Source organism: Gymnodraco acuticeps, unplaced genomic scaffold (genome assembly GCF_902827175.1).
Source record: "Gymnodraco acuticeps unplaced genomic scaffold, fGymAcu1.1, whole genome shotgun sequence".
Classification (NCBI taxonomy): Eukaryota; Metazoa; Chordata; class Actinopteri; order Perciformes; family Bathydraconidae; genus Gymnodraco; species Gymnodraco acuticeps.
Window position 1 is genome coordinate 2,622,024 of NW_022991375.1, and position 20,199 is coordinate 2,642,222.

Below are 20,199 nucleotides of genomic sequence, written 5' to 3' on the forward strand. Positions count from 1 at the left end.
CTCTTAATCAGCATAACATGCCTTCTATTATATTTTGAAGCTAACCATCATGAGGAATGTTGTATCATAACCCCTATTTAAAGAAAAAATACAACACAGACACGGCAAGAGGTACCTTGATGTATTGTATGGACTTACAAACCTCCAGTTACGAATGTTATGGTTGTACAATTATTTTCTATTAAGTGTTAAATTGTCCATAAATCTGCAACTCTTTAGCCCTTTTTTCAAATTGGCAAAAAGTAAGTTCTTGTTACCGAGTCTGTCATTTTATTCATTGTCCAGGTGATACATTCGTCCGTACAGACAGGCAGTGACCAGCCCATCGGTCATGTTTGAGTGTGTCATGGTCACTGTGCCATCTGGAGCTGTTTCCAGTTGCTTTGGCTGCTCCAGGACAAACTTGCTGGCCAAAACTGATGGATACACATATCTGGACCCAAACCTCCCTTCCAAAACGAAGTCAAATTTAGCCTCTTGTACTTTCTGTCCACAGGAACTGGGGTCCAACCCTGCACAGCGGAGGAGTGCACACACCTGCAACATAGATAATGCATTTGACAAGAGGCAGTTTAAAATATTACAATTAATTTGTTCAAATGTATACCTGGATGAAGTAGATTCCGTGGTGTTTTCCAGCAAATGCTCCCAATGCGTAGAGCTCTTTACTGTCACCCTGTTGTATCCGCCGGTACTGGAGTTTGCAGCAAAATGTGCCATTACACACGTTGACTTCGCCTTCTGTCTCCATCAAGGGGACAAATGTAAGTGGGTCGTATGTCACGGATGAGTTAAAGGTTTCAGGAGCTGTATGGAGAAGATGTGCAATATATATATATGTATATATATACATATATCAGTGGCGAGCCGTCAGGGCCCTCTAGGCCCTCTGTGAGGGCCTAAGATATTCTACAAAAATAATATTTACATTTTTTTTTAAAATATTTTTTTGTTTTGTTATATTCTTCATTAGTTTTACCAAAATAACTTGATTTAATTGTATTTAAAATAACATTTCCAAAGAAATAAATCCTTCGAATCTGCCTATTCAGTTTCTGTTGGAATGTGAAGGGTTAAATGAAAGAAGCTCGTCTCTGCGCTGCGTCCACACTACAGCGTCGACAGCTTCAAAAACAGTTTCCAACGCGTCTGCCCATTCACTTTGAATGGGGTGACGTCACGTTGCCTCGCTTTTCGCCGAACTGAATTGTGGGTAGCATAGCGGTCCGTCTCCGGCGTCACAAGTTGAACAATGTTCAATTTCTGACGCCGGAGACGGCGGAGTAGCTAGCGCCAGCCAATCAAATCCCGTTTCTGAAAATCGAGAGATATCCCGCCGTTGATTTCTATATTTCAAAAAAAGATGGGGGAGAAACTATTTATCGCCGTAGCAAATCACCCGGTTTTGTATGACCAGACCCTCTTCACCTACCGGGATACAAACCGGAGGAACCAGGCATGGAGGGAGGTGGCAGAGACAGTGGGTGAAACTGGTAGGTTTTCGCCTGTTTGGGGAGTTTATATATCAGGGTTGCCAACTCTCACCCATCTGGCGTGCCGCGTGTGACACACGCTTTCACTCTCAATCTCACGCTCTCACGCTGCCCAAACTATTCTCACGCCAAAAAACAAGAATACCGAAGACTAGAAACGGTTTTGAAAACTTTTGTCACGTAGTGATCGTCTTCTCAATAAAACATCTTTGATAATGTCTTCTGGCCAATCAGAATCAAGATAACGGCGTGGGGTTGTTGCAGGAAGTCCCGACGGAGAATACTTTTGCTGAAGTACATCTCTATATACATCAATACAACATTACGTGTTGATAGAAATCAACACGTAATGAAATAAGACCCCACGGTTTGATGATTGATAGGTGTGTGGGCTGTCTTTCATTTTGACACACAGAACAACGGGGGCTATCCACCCTTATCCACAATGTAAAGTAATTCACACAGCCTCTTCCTCTTCTCTCTGTGAGGAGCAGCAGGTTCAGCTTTCAGAACAAAGTAACAAAAAACTAAAATGGCATTCATTTTTTTTAAATATGTCGTGTAGTAATAGATTTATTTATTTTTCTTCTCAAGAGCGTACCAGAATGTGTATTTTATGTTAGTATTTCAAAAAATCTCCTGGGGGAGAATCCCCCCAGACCCCCCTGCAGGGGTTGGGCTTTCAGCATGTAAACTCTTTCACCTGTGGGGAAATTGCAGGATTGGCTCCAGGTCGCCCTTTTTATTTACTACAAGACAAATGTGCCTTTTTATTTCATACAGTTCAATTTGGATTGAGACAGGGAAATAATCTAACCCTCACGCGTGGCGTTTCACTGTCAAGGGGAGCGTGTATGTAATTACATTGCAAATACTGACTTGAGCCCCACCACTGTATGGGTTAGCCCTACCATAGATTACCCAACACAAATACTCTCTCGCAACTGCCGACCCGTATTGCGCAAGCGCAGATTTAAGATCCAGTAGAAATGATAAAAAAGTAAAAGTCTGCTGCTTATTGTTCTACTAGGCCAAAATAGAGTGTGTTAATTAATATTGTAGCTGCCCTCGGCAATAATCACAGCAGAGTCTCGACGGATGCAGTTTCTTTAATGGTCTTTCAATCATCGTGAAAACTAAAATATATACAGACATAGAACAAGTACAAGTCATTGATTAAATCACAAATATATATTCACGGATCAAACAAACACTTGTAATACAGTCCCTGTAACGTACCTCGCTCCGCTCACCGAGGGTGCAATATGTGCGACGTCAGGCATGGCAGTCCTTATCTTAATATATCACTTGGCACTATGAACAGTTGAGCCAAGGAACAACACACACAGTTTCAATTAAAACCTATATAAACCGATTATATAACACAATGTTCGTGGCAATTCAGTAACTTACATACATGTATGTTTGAGAGGTCCGTAGCACAGGCTAGACCTCGTTGCCTGGCAATAGTTTAAATCAGTTATGATTCCGGGGTTCGCAGCGTCACACCCATACCTACGCCCGCCCCTAACCATGCATATTAAAATAACGTAGCGGTCAGTTACACTCCCACCATATCCTGTCCTGATGAACAAACTTAACGAGGTAAACAAACTGGGTGAATCATACAGGATTTCTAGACCGTCAAAAAAAAAACACACTTAAAGGTATGGTGGTTCACACACAAATAAGCTTAGTCGCCTTAGCAAACATGTTTACTAGTATGTCTGATGCAAGTGTATTTTAGCCAATTATTCACCTTCAATGAGTAAAACTAGCTTCTGAATAGGACGTTCTATGATCGAGGGTTTGGAGGTGTAATCTTGTTTCTTTGTTGATTTGCGATCTCCAACTTGCACCTTGACTCAACGAACCAAACCATCGGTCCCTTCAGTTGTCTCGACCACTCGCCCTAGCTGCCACTGATTCCTTGGAAGCATGTCTTCCTTGATAATGACTATGTCGTTAACCTTCAGGTTGCGCCGGGGTATGTGCCACTTTTGTCTTAAGGAAACGTTCTGGAGGTATTCTTTCTTCCACCGACTCCAGAACTGTTCGGTCAGGTATTGCACTCGTCGCCACCTTTTGGCCGAGTACGTGTCTTCCTTCTGCCTAATGTTGTCACTAAGGAGTTGCATGAAGCGAACATCATCTTGGGACACATACTTGTCTTCGTAGCATTTTTCATTGAAGTCTGATTCCAAGACTTTCAGCACGTCGGTGGCTGATGGTGTTGGCATCTCTTTCACTGTGACTCGATGTACGAAGCTTTGGTGTCCCTGTCTATCCAAATGGGGATTGGCTGAGCCAATGATGCTCCATCCAAGCACGGTTCTTTGTGCGAAAGGTTTGTTTTCGCCTCCTGTGACAACTTCCAAGGGAGCCAACGCTGATGGGCAGTCATAACCAATTAGCAATCCTACCTCGCAGTCTTGAAGTGGTGGTAGCTTGTTTGCTAAGTGTTTGAGATGAGGCCATTGGAGTGCTGTTCTTTTAGTGGGGATATGAGACCTTTCAACTGGTATGAAGTCTCGTGTGTAGGTCTGCTGTAGTTTGACATAGGCTTCAGAGTTGAGTCCCCGAACTTGAAGACCACTGGCAGTCTTACTTGCAATGACTGTGTTAGCCGCTGTCATTGTACTGAGTTTCAGCTGCACTGAATGAGTGTCCACGTCTAGTTCAGTAACTAAATCTTCCAAAATGAAGGTTGAATCACTTTGTGTGTCCAGTAGGGCATAAGTGAGAATTTCTCTATCTGGATCCATTGTTGACGACACCAGAACTGGAACAATGCTAGAGGTGGCAGAAGTATGCTTTGTCACTGCATGGGACATAACTTTGTGGATCTCCTTACTAGTATGTTCTCCTGTGGCAGCAGAATATTTGCCTGATATCTCTGCAGGTCTTTTGTCTGTTTCTATATGTAAGCAGGTTGGGTGACGTCGACTGCATGTGCTGCAGGTGTGTCGCCTTTTGCAGTTTTTGGAAATGTGCCCCTTTCCTAGGCACCCGAAGCAAAGGTTATTTTCGTGAATCAAAGTTTTCTTCTCGTCTGTAGTCTTTGCTGTAAAGGTTGGGCACCTTGCAATACCATGTGTTTCATCCTTACAAACTAAACAAGGTGGCCATGGTTTTGAGTTTGAAGTTACAAATGTCTCTGAGGTGGGTTCATTCATTTCAGTACTGGTGTTGAGTGCTTTCGTTCTCCTGAGAAACCTCTCATCTGTGGTCTTGGTGTTTTTCATTAGGAGGGGGAATACAAAGGGATTACAAGCTATTCTAGCTTCCTTTTGTGTAAACTCTGTAAAACGTGCAAAACTTGGATAGTCTCCAAATTTGTCTAACTCTTCAACAACAATCCGACTCCACCTGTGAACCATCCACTCAGGCAGTTTTTGGAGAAGCTTGTGATTTTCCTCGCAATCGTTTAGGATGGACAGGCCCTTTACATGGGGAATAGCTTCAACACAACCTTGAAGGAAATCTGCAAACTCTCTGAGTGCTATGGGGTCGTTTAAATCTATCTTGGGCCACTTCATGAGCTTGTCTCTGAAAGCCTTTTGGACAATAAAGGGGTTTCCATATCTATCTTGCAAGACTGCCCAGGCACTGTGATATGCATCTTCTGAGTTTCTGTAGAAAAATCCTTCTACAGCCTTGCGCGCCTCCCCTGCGAGGTAACTCTTTAGATAGAGCATCTTTTTACCAACTGGGAGGGGCTTATTTCCAATGAGGGCCATGAAGGACATCTTCCAGTCTATGAACTTCAAAGGATCGCCAGTAAACGTTGTTGGTTCTGGGACAGGTAGACGATTCAGAGTAAAAGAGCTTGCAATTGCCTGGGTTAGGCTGACTTCTTCCTGAGACGTTGGCGCTTCAGGCGGTGCAGGATGAAGCCGGAATGGCTTTGCTTGTGGATTTAGTGGGGGGGGGGGGTTTGTGGTCGGTATTTCGGCCACCATGTTGAGATGTGTGGTCGACCTCTTCTTCACAACTTTCAAACCCATCAAAATGTCTGTACGCTCTCACTCGAGCTGCTGCTACTTTTACTTCATTATCTACATGTAGCTGTTGTAACCTTGTTTTTTCCTCTTCTAGCTTTAACTTCATTTCAGCCTCCTTCTGTTTGATTTCTGCCAGCATTTGTGTTTCCATTCACTCTCCAGTTCATCGAGTCTTGCTTGTTGGCCATGTAAACTTCGTGTAGCTTTTGCCTGTTCTTGTTTGGCTGCAAGGTCTGCTTCTGCATCTGCACGTTTACTAGAGGAGCTGGAGGTGTTACTTGGTTCTCGTGATGACTCTGAGATTACAGTTTCTGTGTTCGTGTTTCCAAAGACAGAGCCATACTCATTCTTATTTAGCGCCGCCCTCACTCTCTCCTTCTCAAGTTGGTCGTTGAAAACCTCATCTATATTCTCTTGCCTTTTACTGAGTAATTCACGAATCTCAGCTGTAAGAGTGACACATGCATCCATTTTCTTGGCAATATCTGGAGTAGTGGTATGGTTGCGTCGAATGGGCTCATAATGTTGCTGTACTATGACATATTTGGATTCTGTGTCCTCTGTGCATCTATTTAGGTCTTCAGCTGAGCAGAAATCTTTCAGTCTTAGTCTAACCTCTCTTGCTGTCTGCTTCCAAGAGTCGTAGGCTTTATTGAATGCCTTTTCGTTTTTCTTAGCTTCATTTTCTTGCAACTCTAGGGCTTTTTGTGTTAAACTTCGTTCACGAGAGCTGGACCTGACTTGTGTCTCTGGGGGTTTGTCTGTTTCTTTAGCAGGTAGTGACATTTTGTTTCCCTTTTTCCTCTGTTTGTGCTTTAACTATAGTCTTACAGTGTTTTATGTCTAAACTCAATTTAAGTGAATGGTGACTTTAACTTTAACTATATACCACTCACATCAGACATTTACACTTGGACACGCTAAGATGAGCAAAACATGAATGATACAAAATGTCACAAACAATAGTACTGCTAATGCTCTACAGTCAGACAATTTTTACCCTTTAAACATTAATACACGTTCGGGAATTAAGTTCTCATGAAATGACATAGATGGTTAAGGGCCCTCTTTAACTATATAGCTCTCTGCTTTACGACTGTATTTTTGCACGATATGATATGGCTGTTCTTGAGCTCGTTAATTGTGCATACAATGAATTAGCTTAGCAGACAGCTTTAAATCGATTTACCACCTTAACATTGACTATTTTCTTATATTTATTATTGGCTTTAACTTTTAGTCAGCCAAGTCTCCTACTGCAGCATTGGCCTCCGTACGTTGACGTGCAGGACGTCAGATGATCTCGTATCCGCTGGCTGAGCCGGCACGACGTGGTGAATGGCTCGTGCAGTCGAGTTTTCACTGTAGCTGCCCTCGGCAATAATCACAGCAGAGTCTCGACGGATGCAGTTTCTTTAATGGTCTTTCAATAATCGTGAAAACTAAAATATATACAGACATAGAACAAGTACAAGTCATTGATTAAATCACAAATATATATTCACGGATCAAACAAACACTTGTAATACAGTCCCTGTAACGTACCTCGCTCCGCTCACCGAGGGTGCAATATGTGCGACGTCAGGCATGGCAGTCCTTATCTTAATATATCACTTGGCACTATGAACAGTTGAGCCAAGGAACAACACACACAGTTTCAATTAAAACCAGTGCTGGAATTGGGCCGGTACTCACCGGTACGCAGTACCGGCACTTCTGGTTCTGACCCATGGAGTACCGGCACTTCTTGCTCAGTACCGGCATGCTGGCGGTACTCCGGTACTCATGCACCGTGCCAGTACTCAACACTCTCCCGCCGTTCTTATTATACATCCATATATATATATATACAGCCGCCCGGTACTCAGTAGATGCGTCATGAGGTGCCGAACGGACATTCTCATCGCTCTAACCGCTGGAGTTTCACAGCGGCTGTCAGCTGTTTACTCCTGTCATTCAAACAGAACGTGCTGGAGAGGGGGCGGGGCTTATCTTCTCCATGTAAATACTGTGGTGGAAACGACTATGTCAAAATTAACCTATTTGACCGTGATTTAATAGTAATACACGTTTCAAAATAATAATAATAATAATAATGCCGAAGTAACAACATACTGAAAACTGTTAGTAAAACCATGTTTTAATGCTTTACAATTTACATACCTAGATGCACGTGTGTTGTGTTTATGCAGTGCAACTCCCACCCAGTGGGTGGCTATGTAGAGTGATAGAACAGAGCAGGCACGCCCCCGAGAGAAGGAAAGCAAGTCACGTTACAAATTAGCATTTCAAAAATGTTAGCGTGGATTAATAAAAGTGCAAAAAGACAGCGGTTGTCGCCGGAAGAAACTTCAAATACAGAGAATGCTGTGCCTGTGTTGGAAATTGTGTCTGATGGGGAGCTTTCTTTGGTTGATCCTCCTGCTCCAAGTTCTAGTGCATTAGCATTAGCACTAGCTCCGCCGCCTCCTCCAGAGCCTCTAACGTTAGCTGCTGCTGGCGCAACTGCCACCACCAACACCGGGCAAAGCGATGCAACTGACTGCTGGACAACGGACCAGGTGCAATATTTTTGCAAGACCAATGCATGGCTCCTTCTTAAAGATAAGAAGCTAGGATGTCGGATATGCAGAGATGTCAAATCTTTGGGAATACACACTGGACAAGGACTGAAACTGTCAACTGAATGGGGTGAGTGTGCAGTGTCTCATTTCGGTGTTGACAAAGACAAACAACAAGCTAGCCTGAGAAAAAAAAATCAAAGAACATAAAGAATCACAAGCCCATGTAAAAGCTGCTGACATCCTTACATCTGCTTCACGTGAAACTATTCAACATCAAGTGCAGTCTATGCATAAATCTGAATTAGACACCACTATCAGAGTTTTTCGAACGGCATATACAATTGGCAAACATAGCCGGCCATTCACAGACATGCCAATTGATTTGAATGTACAGAAACTGAATGGGCTGAACGTGGGCAGGGTTTTGCACTCCAATAAAACCTGTGGCGAAATCATCGACCACATAGCTCATGAGCTGAAGAAAGAAGAAAAAAATGGCAAAAGACATTACAGAAAACCAAAGAAAACTCTGTGTTTTGGTCGATGAATCTACCACTATTAGTGGTAAAACGGTGCTTGTTGTGTGTCTACGCTCAGCATTAGCTGATGCTGAGCCCGAAACGTTTTTTTGGGAGCTGATCGAGTTGGATGGAACAACGGCTGATGACATCACAAAGGCGTTAATGGAGTGTCTTGGAAGAGATTTTAACGAGGACTTTTTAGGTCAGTGTTTCGTTTCTTTTGCATGTGATGGGGCTTCAGTCATGCTAGGGAAGAGAACAGGCGTTGCTACCCAGTTGTGTAGTAAATTCCCAAGCCTGTTTGTGTGGCACTGCTCCAATCATCGTCTAGAGCTGGGCAGTTGGGGATGTGGTCAAGGAGGTCTCAGGGCTCAATCATTTCCAGATCTTTTTGACAAACTCTATTCCTTGTTCCATGCCTCCCCCAAAAATCAGAGGCAGTTAGCGCAGTGTGCGCAAGCAGTCGGACAGCGTCTCCTGGTGATAGGGCGTGTTTTGTCCATCCGCTGGGTGGCTTCAAGTGAAAGGAGCGTCAGAGCAGTCTGGGAAAACTACCGAGTGCTTCATGATCACTTCACAAATGCTGCAAACGACACGAGCAGGGATTCCAGAGACAGAGCAAAGTACAAGGGCCTGGATGATGTGCTCACATCTGCAACGTTTGTCAGCAATCTGGGACTGATGTACGATGCGCTCACAGAGCTCAGCGACCTCTCTCGGCAACTCCAAAAAGAGAGATGACACTGCCTACAGCAGATAGGCTCTTAACTCGAGAAATACGAGTTTTTGAATCCATGGTCACCATGCCTGGCCCACACATGACTACAGTTCATACAGCTCTAGCTGAGTAGTCCTTCAAGGGTGTTGCCCTGCGTGAGAATGGCAGGCTTGTACAGATTCACGCAGGTCAGTTTTTCCGCAGTATGGTAGAGAAATCTGAGACACAGAATGACTTCCACAACCTCCTCTCATGTCAGCACAAGAGAAATCCCATTACATGGCCGGGAAGCCCGGGACAATCAGCTAATCCAGGACATGAAAGTTATCCATCCTGGAAGTTGGCCTGAAGAGGAGTTAGACGTACAGTATGGGGACGTAGAGGTGCTACGTTTGTGCGAAGTGCTGAAAGTGGACAGAAGAGAGACTGTTCAGGGCTTTCGCGAATACAAGGAAACCAGGGCATCCCGTACACCTGCTGCCATGGAGCCTCTACTGAAAGCAGTCCGAACCATCGCTGTCTCCACTAGTGAGTGTGAGCGGGCATTCAGCTGCATGAACGATATCCTTACTGCAAAAAAGGAATGCTCTCTCTGTCAGCCGACTGTCCAGCCTGGTTTTCATTAAATGTAATGGACCATCACTAGGACAGTTCAATCCGGAACAGTATGTGAGGTCCTGGCTGGCAAAGGGAAGGAGAAGTTGCTGATGAAAGAGCCTGTCCAGCTCCAGCCCCTGATACTGATGTCCCCAAGGCCTTCTGGAGCCTTTTCTAACAATGTGAAGTATAATTGCAAAGCAGCTCACCCAGTGAGAAGACTTTTGGCATAATGTGCCGATTTGTACAGATCCTGGAGATAGAAGGACTTCAGACCAACCAGGGAGTTATCTGATCAGCTTGGTGTTCAATGTAACTCTTTACCATGGCTCAGACTTTGTTACTTGCAGTTACAGTTTCTCATTTTAGATTGTGCAAATTTTGCATTTGTTTTTACATGTTCTTTGTTCATGCTCTTTATCATTTTTCTGAGTTGGAAAGTTAGATTGCATCATAGTTTACTTTATACATATTTGTATTCTTCAGTGGTGAAGTATATTGCAAAGCAGCTCAGCCATGTGAGAAGACTTTTGGCACTTTTTCGTTTTTCGTTTTCTGAGTTGGAAAGTTAGATTGCATTCAAAATGTACAGAAATACTTAATTTTGTTAAAGCTTTTTATAAAAAATGCTTCTGACCAGAGCTTTGTTTCCTTGTCATTAATGTTGAACACCACCAGAGGGGCTCTCACCTGAAAGGTCTCTGCTTCATGTGTCTTCAGCAGAAGATCTAGACTTTGATTGCTATATTTTCAGTTAATATTGACCTTACTGAGCTTTAGCCATATCCGCTGCCTATCATAAAAAATGTTAAGTACAGTGAACCTTTCTAAAATATACAGTAGTAAAGAGACAAACCCACCAGCATTATAGTAGCCAAATTCTTGTTTGTGGGCTGTATATATAACATTTACTTGAAAAAGTTGCTGATTTTAGAGTACTGGCACCTTTTTCATTCCAATTCAAGCACTGATTAAAACCTATATAAACCGATTATATAACACAATGTTCGTGGCAATTCAGTAACTTACATGTATGTTTGAGAGGTCCGTAGCACAGGCTAGACCTCGTTGCCTGGCAATAGTTTAAATCAGTTATGATTCCGGGGTTCGCAGCGTCACACCCATACCTACGCCCGCCCCTAACCATGCATATTAAAATAACGTAGCGGTCAGTTACAAATATGTTTGGCAGTTTGGAGTAAGTCTGTAGATTTGTTTGTGTGTGTGTGTTTCATGTATAGGCCTCTCACGATAATTAATTTTGTTGGATACATTTTCCCCGAAATTATTGCGATAAACGATAATATTGTCGGCACCGTTGTATGGCCATTTTAGACCCCTGACATAATGATAATATATAATAATAATTCAAGTACATCCTTTCAAACTGCTAGTCACATCCTCATGTAAATGGCAATTTATCGAGTTCATTTTTATTTATCGTACGATAAGTCAATTAATTGATTATCAGGCACACAATAAAACAGTGGAAACAAACATGTGTTTGACTTTCATTAGTGAATGAAACTTTGTGCCCTTTATAGTCTGTGTCCAATATTGTGTATTTGTATATATTGTATATATATCCTATATATATGCTAAGGTCCCGCTGCTGACACGATAGCAGTCATTTCGTGCGCATATGTGTAATTAAACCAGGTCAGAGGGCCTAGGTATAAAAGTCACGGCTCGCCACTGATTGATTGTATTCCTTACAGTTATAGAAACAGAACCACTCCTGATGACTCAGTTTACAATACATGTCCGTCTTCTATCATGATTTAAAGAATGTCCTTTTTATTTAATATAATCCTGACAGTAGGCCTACCTTGTAGTAATTTATGGCCCTGATCAAGCAGAAACTGATTCTTTAAGTTGGTGGTCTTCGGTTAGGATCTGTTGAATATAAACTACAAGATATGGTTTCTACTAGAACATGTTTAAATGCTTTAATGTTCAAAAAACACTTTTTTTCTCACTGTCCTGTCAACTGATGTCATTGAAATATGCTGCAACAAAAAAAGAAACCGTAAAAAATTAATTTAGAATCTTTAGTTTTAAATTCTTAACAAATTGTGATTTCATAACTTTTCAGTGCTGATGGCTTTTTTAAGGCATAGTTTCTGAACACAGATTGTTTGCATTTCATTTAAATATTTTCACAGAATTTAAATAGCACTTGTTTTTTATTTTTAAAAATACATTAAAATTAAAAAAGAACTAACATAATGGAAAGCTTGAATTAAAAATGAACAATTATGACACGCAGGACAATTGACTTACTTTCACTGAAGACAGCAACAAAACATGTATCACTGTTCTATCCAACATACCTGTTTGGTGGCTTTGGCAGCCTGCACCTCGTAGATATCCAGGTTTTTCTGCATGTTCCTCAGGGCATCAGAGCGGGAAACAGGGATACGAGGGTCACTAGTCTGGATGACGGTGTGCTCATAAACAGCAGCAACGTACGAGGAGTCCACGTTGGCTCCATTTGATTGTGTTGTGTTTACCGTATAAATCTGGGAACACATTCACTCTTGTATTTTGTGCTGCTCTATGTTTTTTTCCAATACCTTTACATAATGTACAACCAATCAGATGATTAGAGGTTTAATCTCCTGAAGTCAATATATCAATTTATCCAGGGGTTAAATTGGGATTTGATATGTAGTGGGGGGTGGGGGGGATCTCATGATTTTACCTTAAGGGCTACTGTATATGAGGCCCTAAAGCATTATCTGCTCCATTATCTGTATCAAATGCTGCAGCTCCTGATCGGAGCCGATCGGAGCAGAGACACACGTTCACTAAGCCGAAAAACTATATCCGGTCACAGAGATCTGCTATTTTAACATATCGACCCTAATATAGTCTATATTAAGAACGAAAACAGTTTTAACATGTCGTTTTTTGTATATGACAAATTTGCGAGGGTGATGACGTCAGAGCATCATCCTATGTGCCGGGGCTTAGCCCCGGACAGCCCCAGCCCAATTTAACCCCTGAATGTATCATTGGGCAAGATACTGAACCATTCATACTTGCTTATAATCCCTGGAGGACTGCCAGTGGCAGGAAACAAAGTGAATAGCTCGCATCAAGCTTTATGCAGGTTAAAATATCATATTAACACATTTTAAAGAGTTTAAAGCTCTTGTTGAAATAAAATAGTCCCAATCTTCTCCAAAATCTGGAGCAACTACAGTACCTAAAGGAGTGAGTGCAGGGGACAAGAAACATGCACATTTGCTTTAAGCAGCATTTTTTAAGCTTGTAAAAACTGTCTTCTAGCAAGAAGGAAGGTTTGCCTTTATGAATTCTGGTATACTAAAATCCTCATGTGATCTACTACTTTGCTTTGCTGGCTATTGTGGGAAAGAGAGCTTTTATAAGCCAGAGGTTGGTCGGTCTTTCCAAATCATAGGCTTTCCAGCTGATGCTGCCACAGGACACAAATCAGAACCAAGTGCAAGCAGATGTTTTATCACAAACGTCAACAAACAAACAAGTGGTAAGAAAGTCAGGCGATCCAACCTGCTGCTACCTTGATAACCTCTATTGCTAAGAGTAGCCAATCCAAACGAGAACTCAAGGAGGCCTCCGAAATCTAAAGCCATGTGATACATATTTATTTTGTTTAGGAAGGGATGAAACGGAATTTCTGGACTGACTGTACATATTTTTATTTTGAATGCTACATCCCACCACATCAGAAATGGATGTCCGACACTGATGCAGTAATGTGTGTCAAAAGATCAAATGTGCACAAGCTAAACAAGTGTTGGTTAGCCTTTTTTTTTATGATTCAGTATTAAAATGTTTGATATGTTTCCCCTCTACATCGGTTCCAAACAGTTCATTCATTGTCCAGGTGATACATCCGTCCGTACAGACAGGCAGTGACCAGCCCACCGGTCATGTTTGAGTGTTTCATGGTCACTGTGCCATCTGGAGCTGTTTCAAAATGTTTTGGCTGCTCCAGGACAAACTTGCTGGCCAAAACTGATGGGTACACATATCTAGACCCAAACCTCCCCTCCAACTGGAAGTCCATTTTAGACTCTGCTTCTTCTATTTCCTGTCCACAGGAACTGGTGTCCAAACCTGCACAGCGGACGAGAGCACACACCTGCAACAGAAATACATTAATATGTTAAATATCTAAAAGGATTCTCATTCATACATAGAGTTTGTAAAATTCCAGAAATATGCAAGATTTACATTATATCATATAGAAGCAATTTGCTCAGGCTTAATGTATTATGTGATATGCAGATAGGAACAAAGCTTATACTTTTGCATAAAAACAAGAATCCACCAATGTGGCAAATAGATACAGTTTAAATTGTGCCATTTGGGTAGCTAGCTAAATAATTTACGGTGCTTCAAAAATGTAGGCTTTGAGCACATTTAGTGTTTAAAGTAAGCAACGCGTTTTTAGAAGAGGTTTTTGACCAGAGACTACATTATTTGTTAAAAAGCCTCAATTAGAAAAATTGTCTTTTAACCAAAACATTCCAGAATACCGCTTAGTCTATTCCCTCTGCACATAAGTTCAATATAAAAGTATACTTTTTTTCTATTTAAAAAAACATGCAAAAAGTCCCAAATTATCTTGGACATTTTCAGACTGTTTGCAACCCCTTTGGTACCTGCACAGCATAGCGTCCATTCACAGTGTGAGTTCCACCAAATGCTCCCAATGCGTAGAGCTCTTTACTGTCGCCTTGTGGAATCAGCCGGTACTGCAGGTGGCAGCAAAAGGTGCCATTACACACATTTACTTTGCCCTCTGTCTCCTCCAAGAGGACAAAAGTAAATGGGTCGTACATCATGGATGAGATGAAGGTGGACGTGGAAGAGGCAGAGGAGGAAGGAGGAACTGAAGAAGAGGTTTCAGGAGCAGGAAAATCCAAACGGCTCTCTTTGTGACAGAACCCTGAGTCTTTAGCTGTAGACCCGTCTGTCACGCTCTGCCCCGCCAACAGAGGGTCTAAGACTGGCACTCTGGCCACCAGCAGCCTGCCCTCTACTGGGTCTCCTTTCTGAGCGTGATGGGATTTGACAGAAAAAGGAGTATAGATGCCACTTCCTGTCATGATCATTTTGTCGTTACGAATGTTTGCCGCCAGCAGGGTGACATTGGCACCTAAACTCAACGCATGCTGGAACTGGATTGCGTCCAATAGAGGAAGCTGGTTCATCCAGGCTGTGGGGAAGATCAGCTGACGCACACCCTAAAATGAGAGGCCAATGTTAGAAAAAGAGAAGACCAAACAGAAGAGGTTGGAGTTGGGTGAGTGTCTACCTTCGTCACTAGGTGAATTGTAGGCTCGTAGAACAGGATGTCAAAACAGATGATGAGACCAAACCTCCCAGCAAAAGGTGTATCAAACGTTATGATCTCAGGTTGCGGGGGCGTGTCAAAAGCCGCCTCAAAGTAAAGGTTGTTCTTATGGTAGCGCCCCACCAGTAGGCCATCTGAGCTGTATGAAAGAAGATTCTGGGAAACATTCACAAGGAAATAGTTCATTGGTGCACTTGCTGGACTTCAAATGAACTACTTTTATTTTAAGTTCTGCACTGCACCTGAAAACCACGTTGGTGTTAAACTGCCAGCGTCCATCAGAGGGACAAGAGGAGGAAGGGTCGGTCTTCAGGGGGCAGGGCTGCAGGTCGGCCATGTTGGCCACCAGGTAGAGGTTGTAACGACGGGCCATACAGCTCAACCTCTGGAGAACCTGTGAAAAGACTCAAATGTGAATTGTGTTGCATTACTGGAGGCTCTGAGGCTGAGCAAACAAGTGGTCTCTCCATTTCAGGGTGTGTGATTGTGCACCTCAGTGTTGTTGTATTTCCCCGGCTCTGTGCAGGGGTTCCAGCTCTCCTGCTGGGGGTCAGGAATGGTTTCCAGGTAGTTAAAGATGGACGACCGGCTGAAGTTGAAACCCTGAATACCATCTTCTGGAAACACCAGGATTTGGACACCCTGACCAATGAAGGATGAAGGCAAAGTACACATATAATGCAACATATTACAGTCATAACATGTGTGATAGTAAACTTGCTCCTTTTTATGGGAGTATAAATGATGACTACTTTTTAGTTATGAAACTTATCGAACAGAAACGGATTGTTACAGAGTGCACACTGCTTATGATGCAACTAGGTTAACTGTGAAATATTCTTCATTTTATAGCAACAACAACAATTCCGGTGACATTTGAGTCTTTACTAAGTGTCCAAGGACCAATACACTCCAAAGTTAATAATTAACCATAGTATGTTTTTTGTTAGGCTGTCAGGAAAAATTGTGACATGCAGGACAAAGTCCCTGCATTTCACAATTGTGTCACTTTGAGTTACCCTTTTTGGACGCCAATAAAATACCATGTTGAAAGGTGTTCTGCTTTACTCCTAAACATGCAGCATTGAATGAAATGGATACTGGATGAGGGCTTCAAACCCGTCCAATATTTTCCAGAATAATAGGTTAATTATTTGCTTAGGAGAGAAGCAGGACATCTTCATATTTAAGAGCTTGAATACTTAAAACGATTACAATTGATTAAGATCTTGCATAGTATTCCTGTCAACTGACTAATCCTTACAGCTCTTTAGTTGATAAACAGAAGCTGTATCTATGAAGTGGACCAATCTGATTTTGGCTGAAAAAACATGTCTCTCTCTTCTAACTCAACAGTACCTGCTGAGCTGCTCTCGCAGCCTGCTGCTCGTAGATATCCAGGTTTCGTTGCATGTGCTGCAGGGCTGCGGGGCGGGACAGGGAGATCCGGGGGTCCGGGTTCAGGATGACATTGTGCTCATACACAGCAGCAATGTACGAGGAGTCCACAACTGGCTCTGTTTGACCAAGAGCCTTAGATACAGATAAACTGCTAAAAACAATAACCGACAAAAACATGGTTCCTTCCCTGAGAGACATGAAGAGCATCCTACAAGAGTGTTTCATGTTCTGCTTTAGAGGTGATAAGCTCCCCTTGCGAAATAGTTGTGTCTTCAATACTGCCCGGCGCCGTGGGAGGGCCAGGCCCTCCCATTTGACATTCCTGCCCTCCCCCAATAAACACGTTTTTTATTATTTATAAAAATTTTAAAAAATATTTTTTTTATTTTTTTTATTATAAATAAACTGTGAACTTTTATGCTACGATGTATGTGATGTCAGAACAAAACAAAAAAATCGCAGGCTACGTCAAATAAATGCATGTGTCTGTGATTTGTGATTCGTCCCCATTTAGACCAATCACAGCGTCACACTCTGCCGCCTATTCTGGATTTGTTTATTGTGCATTCTGTAGACTCCCATTTCTGTTTGCATTACAAAATGGACATCAGAAATTGGCTCAAAAGGTCTAAGGATTTATTAAAACGAAATAGCGATGAAAGAACTGCAGCCGATGGTGCTGCTGGCGACCCTGCACCTGCCGTTGCAGCAGCACGCCTTAATGTCACAAGCTTGACCTCGGCAAACCCCGGGGCTGAGTTAGCGATGATCTTGGGGTTAATAAACCCAAGCAGGTGAAGCTGGATCGTTATCCAGGGAGATTGTTTTCAGGAAAGAAGCGCACTTTTGCCGCTGCATGGTACACAACAGACCATGGCTTGAATATTCGTTAAAAGCAGACGCAGCCTTTTGTTTCCCCTGTAGACAGTTTAAAGTGAATACGTCTTCATCTGATGCGGCTTTTACTGTCAAAGGTTTTTTGCGACTGGAAACACGCATTACAGACTGATAAAGGACTGCTAAGGCATGCCGCATCAAAAGAACACATTTAATGTGAGAGTTTGTGGAGAGAGAGACAGATACGCGAGGAAACAAATAAGGAAATGAGTACTTTGGTGCAGATCAGCTGGCACGGAGCCGTTATTACGTGTCAGCTGTCGTTTATATTATAGCTTTTTTAGCTGTCAACCTTGCTCGTGATTTACCAGTGTTTGTGCTGCCACGCACACAATGTTTCAAAGTGGTTGCTATGTTGCCCTTTATTTGTATATGTTTGCGATAAGTGTGCGTCTTTACCAGTGCTTGAATTGGAATGAAAAAGGTGCCAGTACTCTAAAATCAGCAACTTTTTCAAGTCAATTTTATATATACAGCCCACAAACAAGAATTTGGCTACTATAATGCTGGTGGGTTTGTCTCTTTACTACTGTATATTTTAGAAAGGTTCACTGTACTTAACATTTTTTATGATAGGCAGCGGATATGGCTAAAGCTCAGTAAGGTCAATATTAACTGAAAATATAGCAATCAAAGTCTAGATCTTCTGCTGAAGACACATGAAGCAGAGACCTTTCAGGTGAGAGCCCCTCTGGTGGTGTTCAACATTAATGACAAGGAAACAAAGCTCTGGTCAGAAGCATTTTTATAAAAAGCTTTAACAAAATTAAGTATTTCTGTACATTTTGAATGCAATCTAACTTTCCAACTCAGAAAACGAAAAACGAAAAAGTGCCAAAAGTCTTCTCACATGGCTGAGCTGCTTTGCAATATACTTCACCACTGAAGAATACAAATATGTATAAAGTAAACTATGATGCAATCTAACTTTCCAACTCAGAAAAATGATAAAGAGCATGAACAAAGAACATGTAAAAACAAATGCAAAATTTGCACAATCTAAAATGAGAAACTGTAACTGCAAGTAACAAAGTCTGAGCCATGGTAAAGAGTTACATTGAATACCAAGCTGATCAGATAACTCCCTGGTTGGTCTGAAGTCCTTCTATCTCCAGGATCTGTACAAATCGGCACATTATGCCAAAAGTCTTCTCACTGGGTGAGCTGCTTTGCAATATACTTCACATTGTTAGAAAAGGCTCCAGAAGGCCTTGGGGACATCAGTATCAGGGGCTGGAGCTGGACAGGCTCTTTCATCAGCACTTCTCCTTCCCTTTGCCAGCCAGGACCTCACATACTGTTCCGGATTGAACTGTCCTAGTGATGGTCCATTACATTTAATGAAAACCAGGTTGGACAGTCGGCTGACAGAGAGCATTCCTTTTTGCAGTAAGGATATCGTTCATGCAGCTGAATGCCCGCTCACACTCACTAGTGGAGACAGCGATGGTTCGGACTGCTTTCAGTAGAGGCTCCATGGCAGCAGGTGTACGGGATGCCCTGGTTTCCTTGTATTCGCGAAAGCCCTGAACAGTCTCTCTTCTGTCCACTTTCAGCACTTCGCACAAACGTAGCACCTCTACGTCCCCATACTGTACGTCTAACTCCTCTTCAGGCCAACTTCCAGGATGGATAACTTTCATGTCCTGGATTAGCTGATTGTCCCGGGCCTCCCGGCCATGTAATGGGATTTCTCTTGTGCTGACATGAGAGGAGGTTGTGGAAGTCATTCTGTGTCTCAGATTCTCTACCATACTGCGGAAAAAACTGACCTGCATGAATCTGTACAAGCCTGCCATTCTCACGCAGGGCAACACCCTTGAAGGACTTCTCAGCTAGAGCTGTATGAACTGTAGTCATGTGTGGGCCAGGCATGGTGACCATGGATTCAAAAACTCGTATTTCTCGAGTTAAGAGCCTATCTGCTGTAGGCAGTGTCATCTCTCTTTTTTGGAGTTGCCGAGAGAGGTCGCTGAGCTCTGTGAGCGCATCGTACATCAGTCCCAGATTGCTGACAAACGTTGCAGATGTGAGCACATCATCCAGGCCCTTGTACTTTGCTCTGTCTCTGGATTCCCTGCTCGTGTCGTTTGCAGCATTTATGAAGTGATCATGAAGCACTCGGTAGTTTTCCCAGACTGCTCTGACGCTCCTTTCACTTGAAGCCACCCAGCGGATGGACAAAACACGCCCTATCACCAGGAGACGCTGTCCGACTGCTTGCGCACGCTGCGCTAACTGCCTCTGATTTTTGGGGGAGGCATGGAACAAGGAATAGAGTTTGTCAAAAAAGATCTGGAAATGATTGAGCCCTGAGACCTCCTTGACCACATCCCCAACTGCCAGCTCTAGACGATGATTGGAGCAGTGCCACACAAACAGGCTTGGGAATTTACTACACAACTGGGTAGCAACGCCTGTTCTCTTCCCTAGCATGACTGAAGCCCCATCACATGCAAAAGAAACGAAACACTGACCTAAAAGTCCTCGTTAAAATCTCTTCCAAGACACTCCATTAACGCCTTTGTGATGTCATCAGCCGTTGTTCCATCCAACTCGATCAGCTCCCAAAAAAAACGTTTCGGGCTCAGCATCAGCTAATGCTGAGCGTAGACACACAACAAGCACCGTTTTACCACTAATAGTGGTAGATT

General features: G+C 42.7%; 2 protein-coding genes across 2 annotated transcripts; both read right to left on the reverse strand.

The window, feature by feature from the left end:
* Nucleotides 1-121: 121 nt before the first annotated feature.
* Nucleotides 122-3,100, reverse strand: LOC117562976 (biotinidase-like). The gene is made up of 3 exons (XM_034241065.1): nucleotides 2,911-3,100; nucleotides 608-807; nucleotides 122-537 (listed from the first exon to the last, which is right to left on the reverse strand). Exons 1-3 carry the CDS (start codon nucleotides 3,026-3,028, stop codon nucleotides 271-273), a joined length of 585 nt encoding a protein of 194 aa, XP_034096956.1. The 5' UTR covers nucleotides 3,029-3,100; the 3' UTR covers nucleotides 122-270.
* Nucleotides 3,101-13,363: 10,263 nt separating this feature from the next.
* On the reverse strand, nucleotides 13,364-16,922 carry LOC117562836 (biotinidase-like). The gene is made up of 6 exons (XM_034240741.1): nucleotides 16,607-16,922; nucleotides 15,740-15,889; nucleotides 15,490-15,641; nucleotides 15,209-15,386; nucleotides 14,553-15,137; nucleotides 13,364-14,029 (listed from the first exon to the last, which is right to left on the reverse strand). Exons 1-6 carry the CDS (start codon nucleotides 16,871-16,873, stop codon nucleotides 13,757-13,759), a joined length of 1,605 nt encoding a protein of 534 aa, XP_034096632.1. The 5' UTR covers nucleotides 16,874-16,922; the 3' UTR covers nucleotides 13,364-13,756.
* Nucleotides 16,923-20,199: the final 3,277 nt, after the last annotated feature.

Bases quoted from the DNA above. Each gene is read 5' to 3' on its own strand.
- LOC117562836 (XM_034240741.1), bottom strand. From the start codon at position 16,873: ATGAAACACTCTTGTAGGATGCTCTTCATGTCTCTCAGGGAAGGAACC. The intron at 15,890-16,606 runs GTACTGTTGAGT...TTCATTGGTCAG, and splicing joins CTGCGAGAGCAGCTCAGCAG to GGTGTCCAAATCCTGGTGTT. The intron at 15,138-15,208 runs GTAGACACTCAC...CTCTCATTTTAG, and splicing joins CAATTCACCTAGTGACGAAG to GGTGTGCGTCAGCTGATCTT.
- LOC117562976 (XM_034241065.1), bottom strand. From the start codon at position 3,028: ATGGTTAGGGGCGGGCGTAGGTATGGGTGTGACGCTGCGAACCCCGGA. The intron at 808-2,910 runs GTATGTAAGTTA...TTCTCCATACAG, and splicing joins CGGACCTCTCAAACATACAT to CTCCTGAAACCTTTAACTCA. The intron at 538-607 runs GTATACATTTGA...TCTATGTTGCAG, and splicing joins ACGGAATCTACTTCATCCAG to GTGTGTGCACTCCTCCGCTG.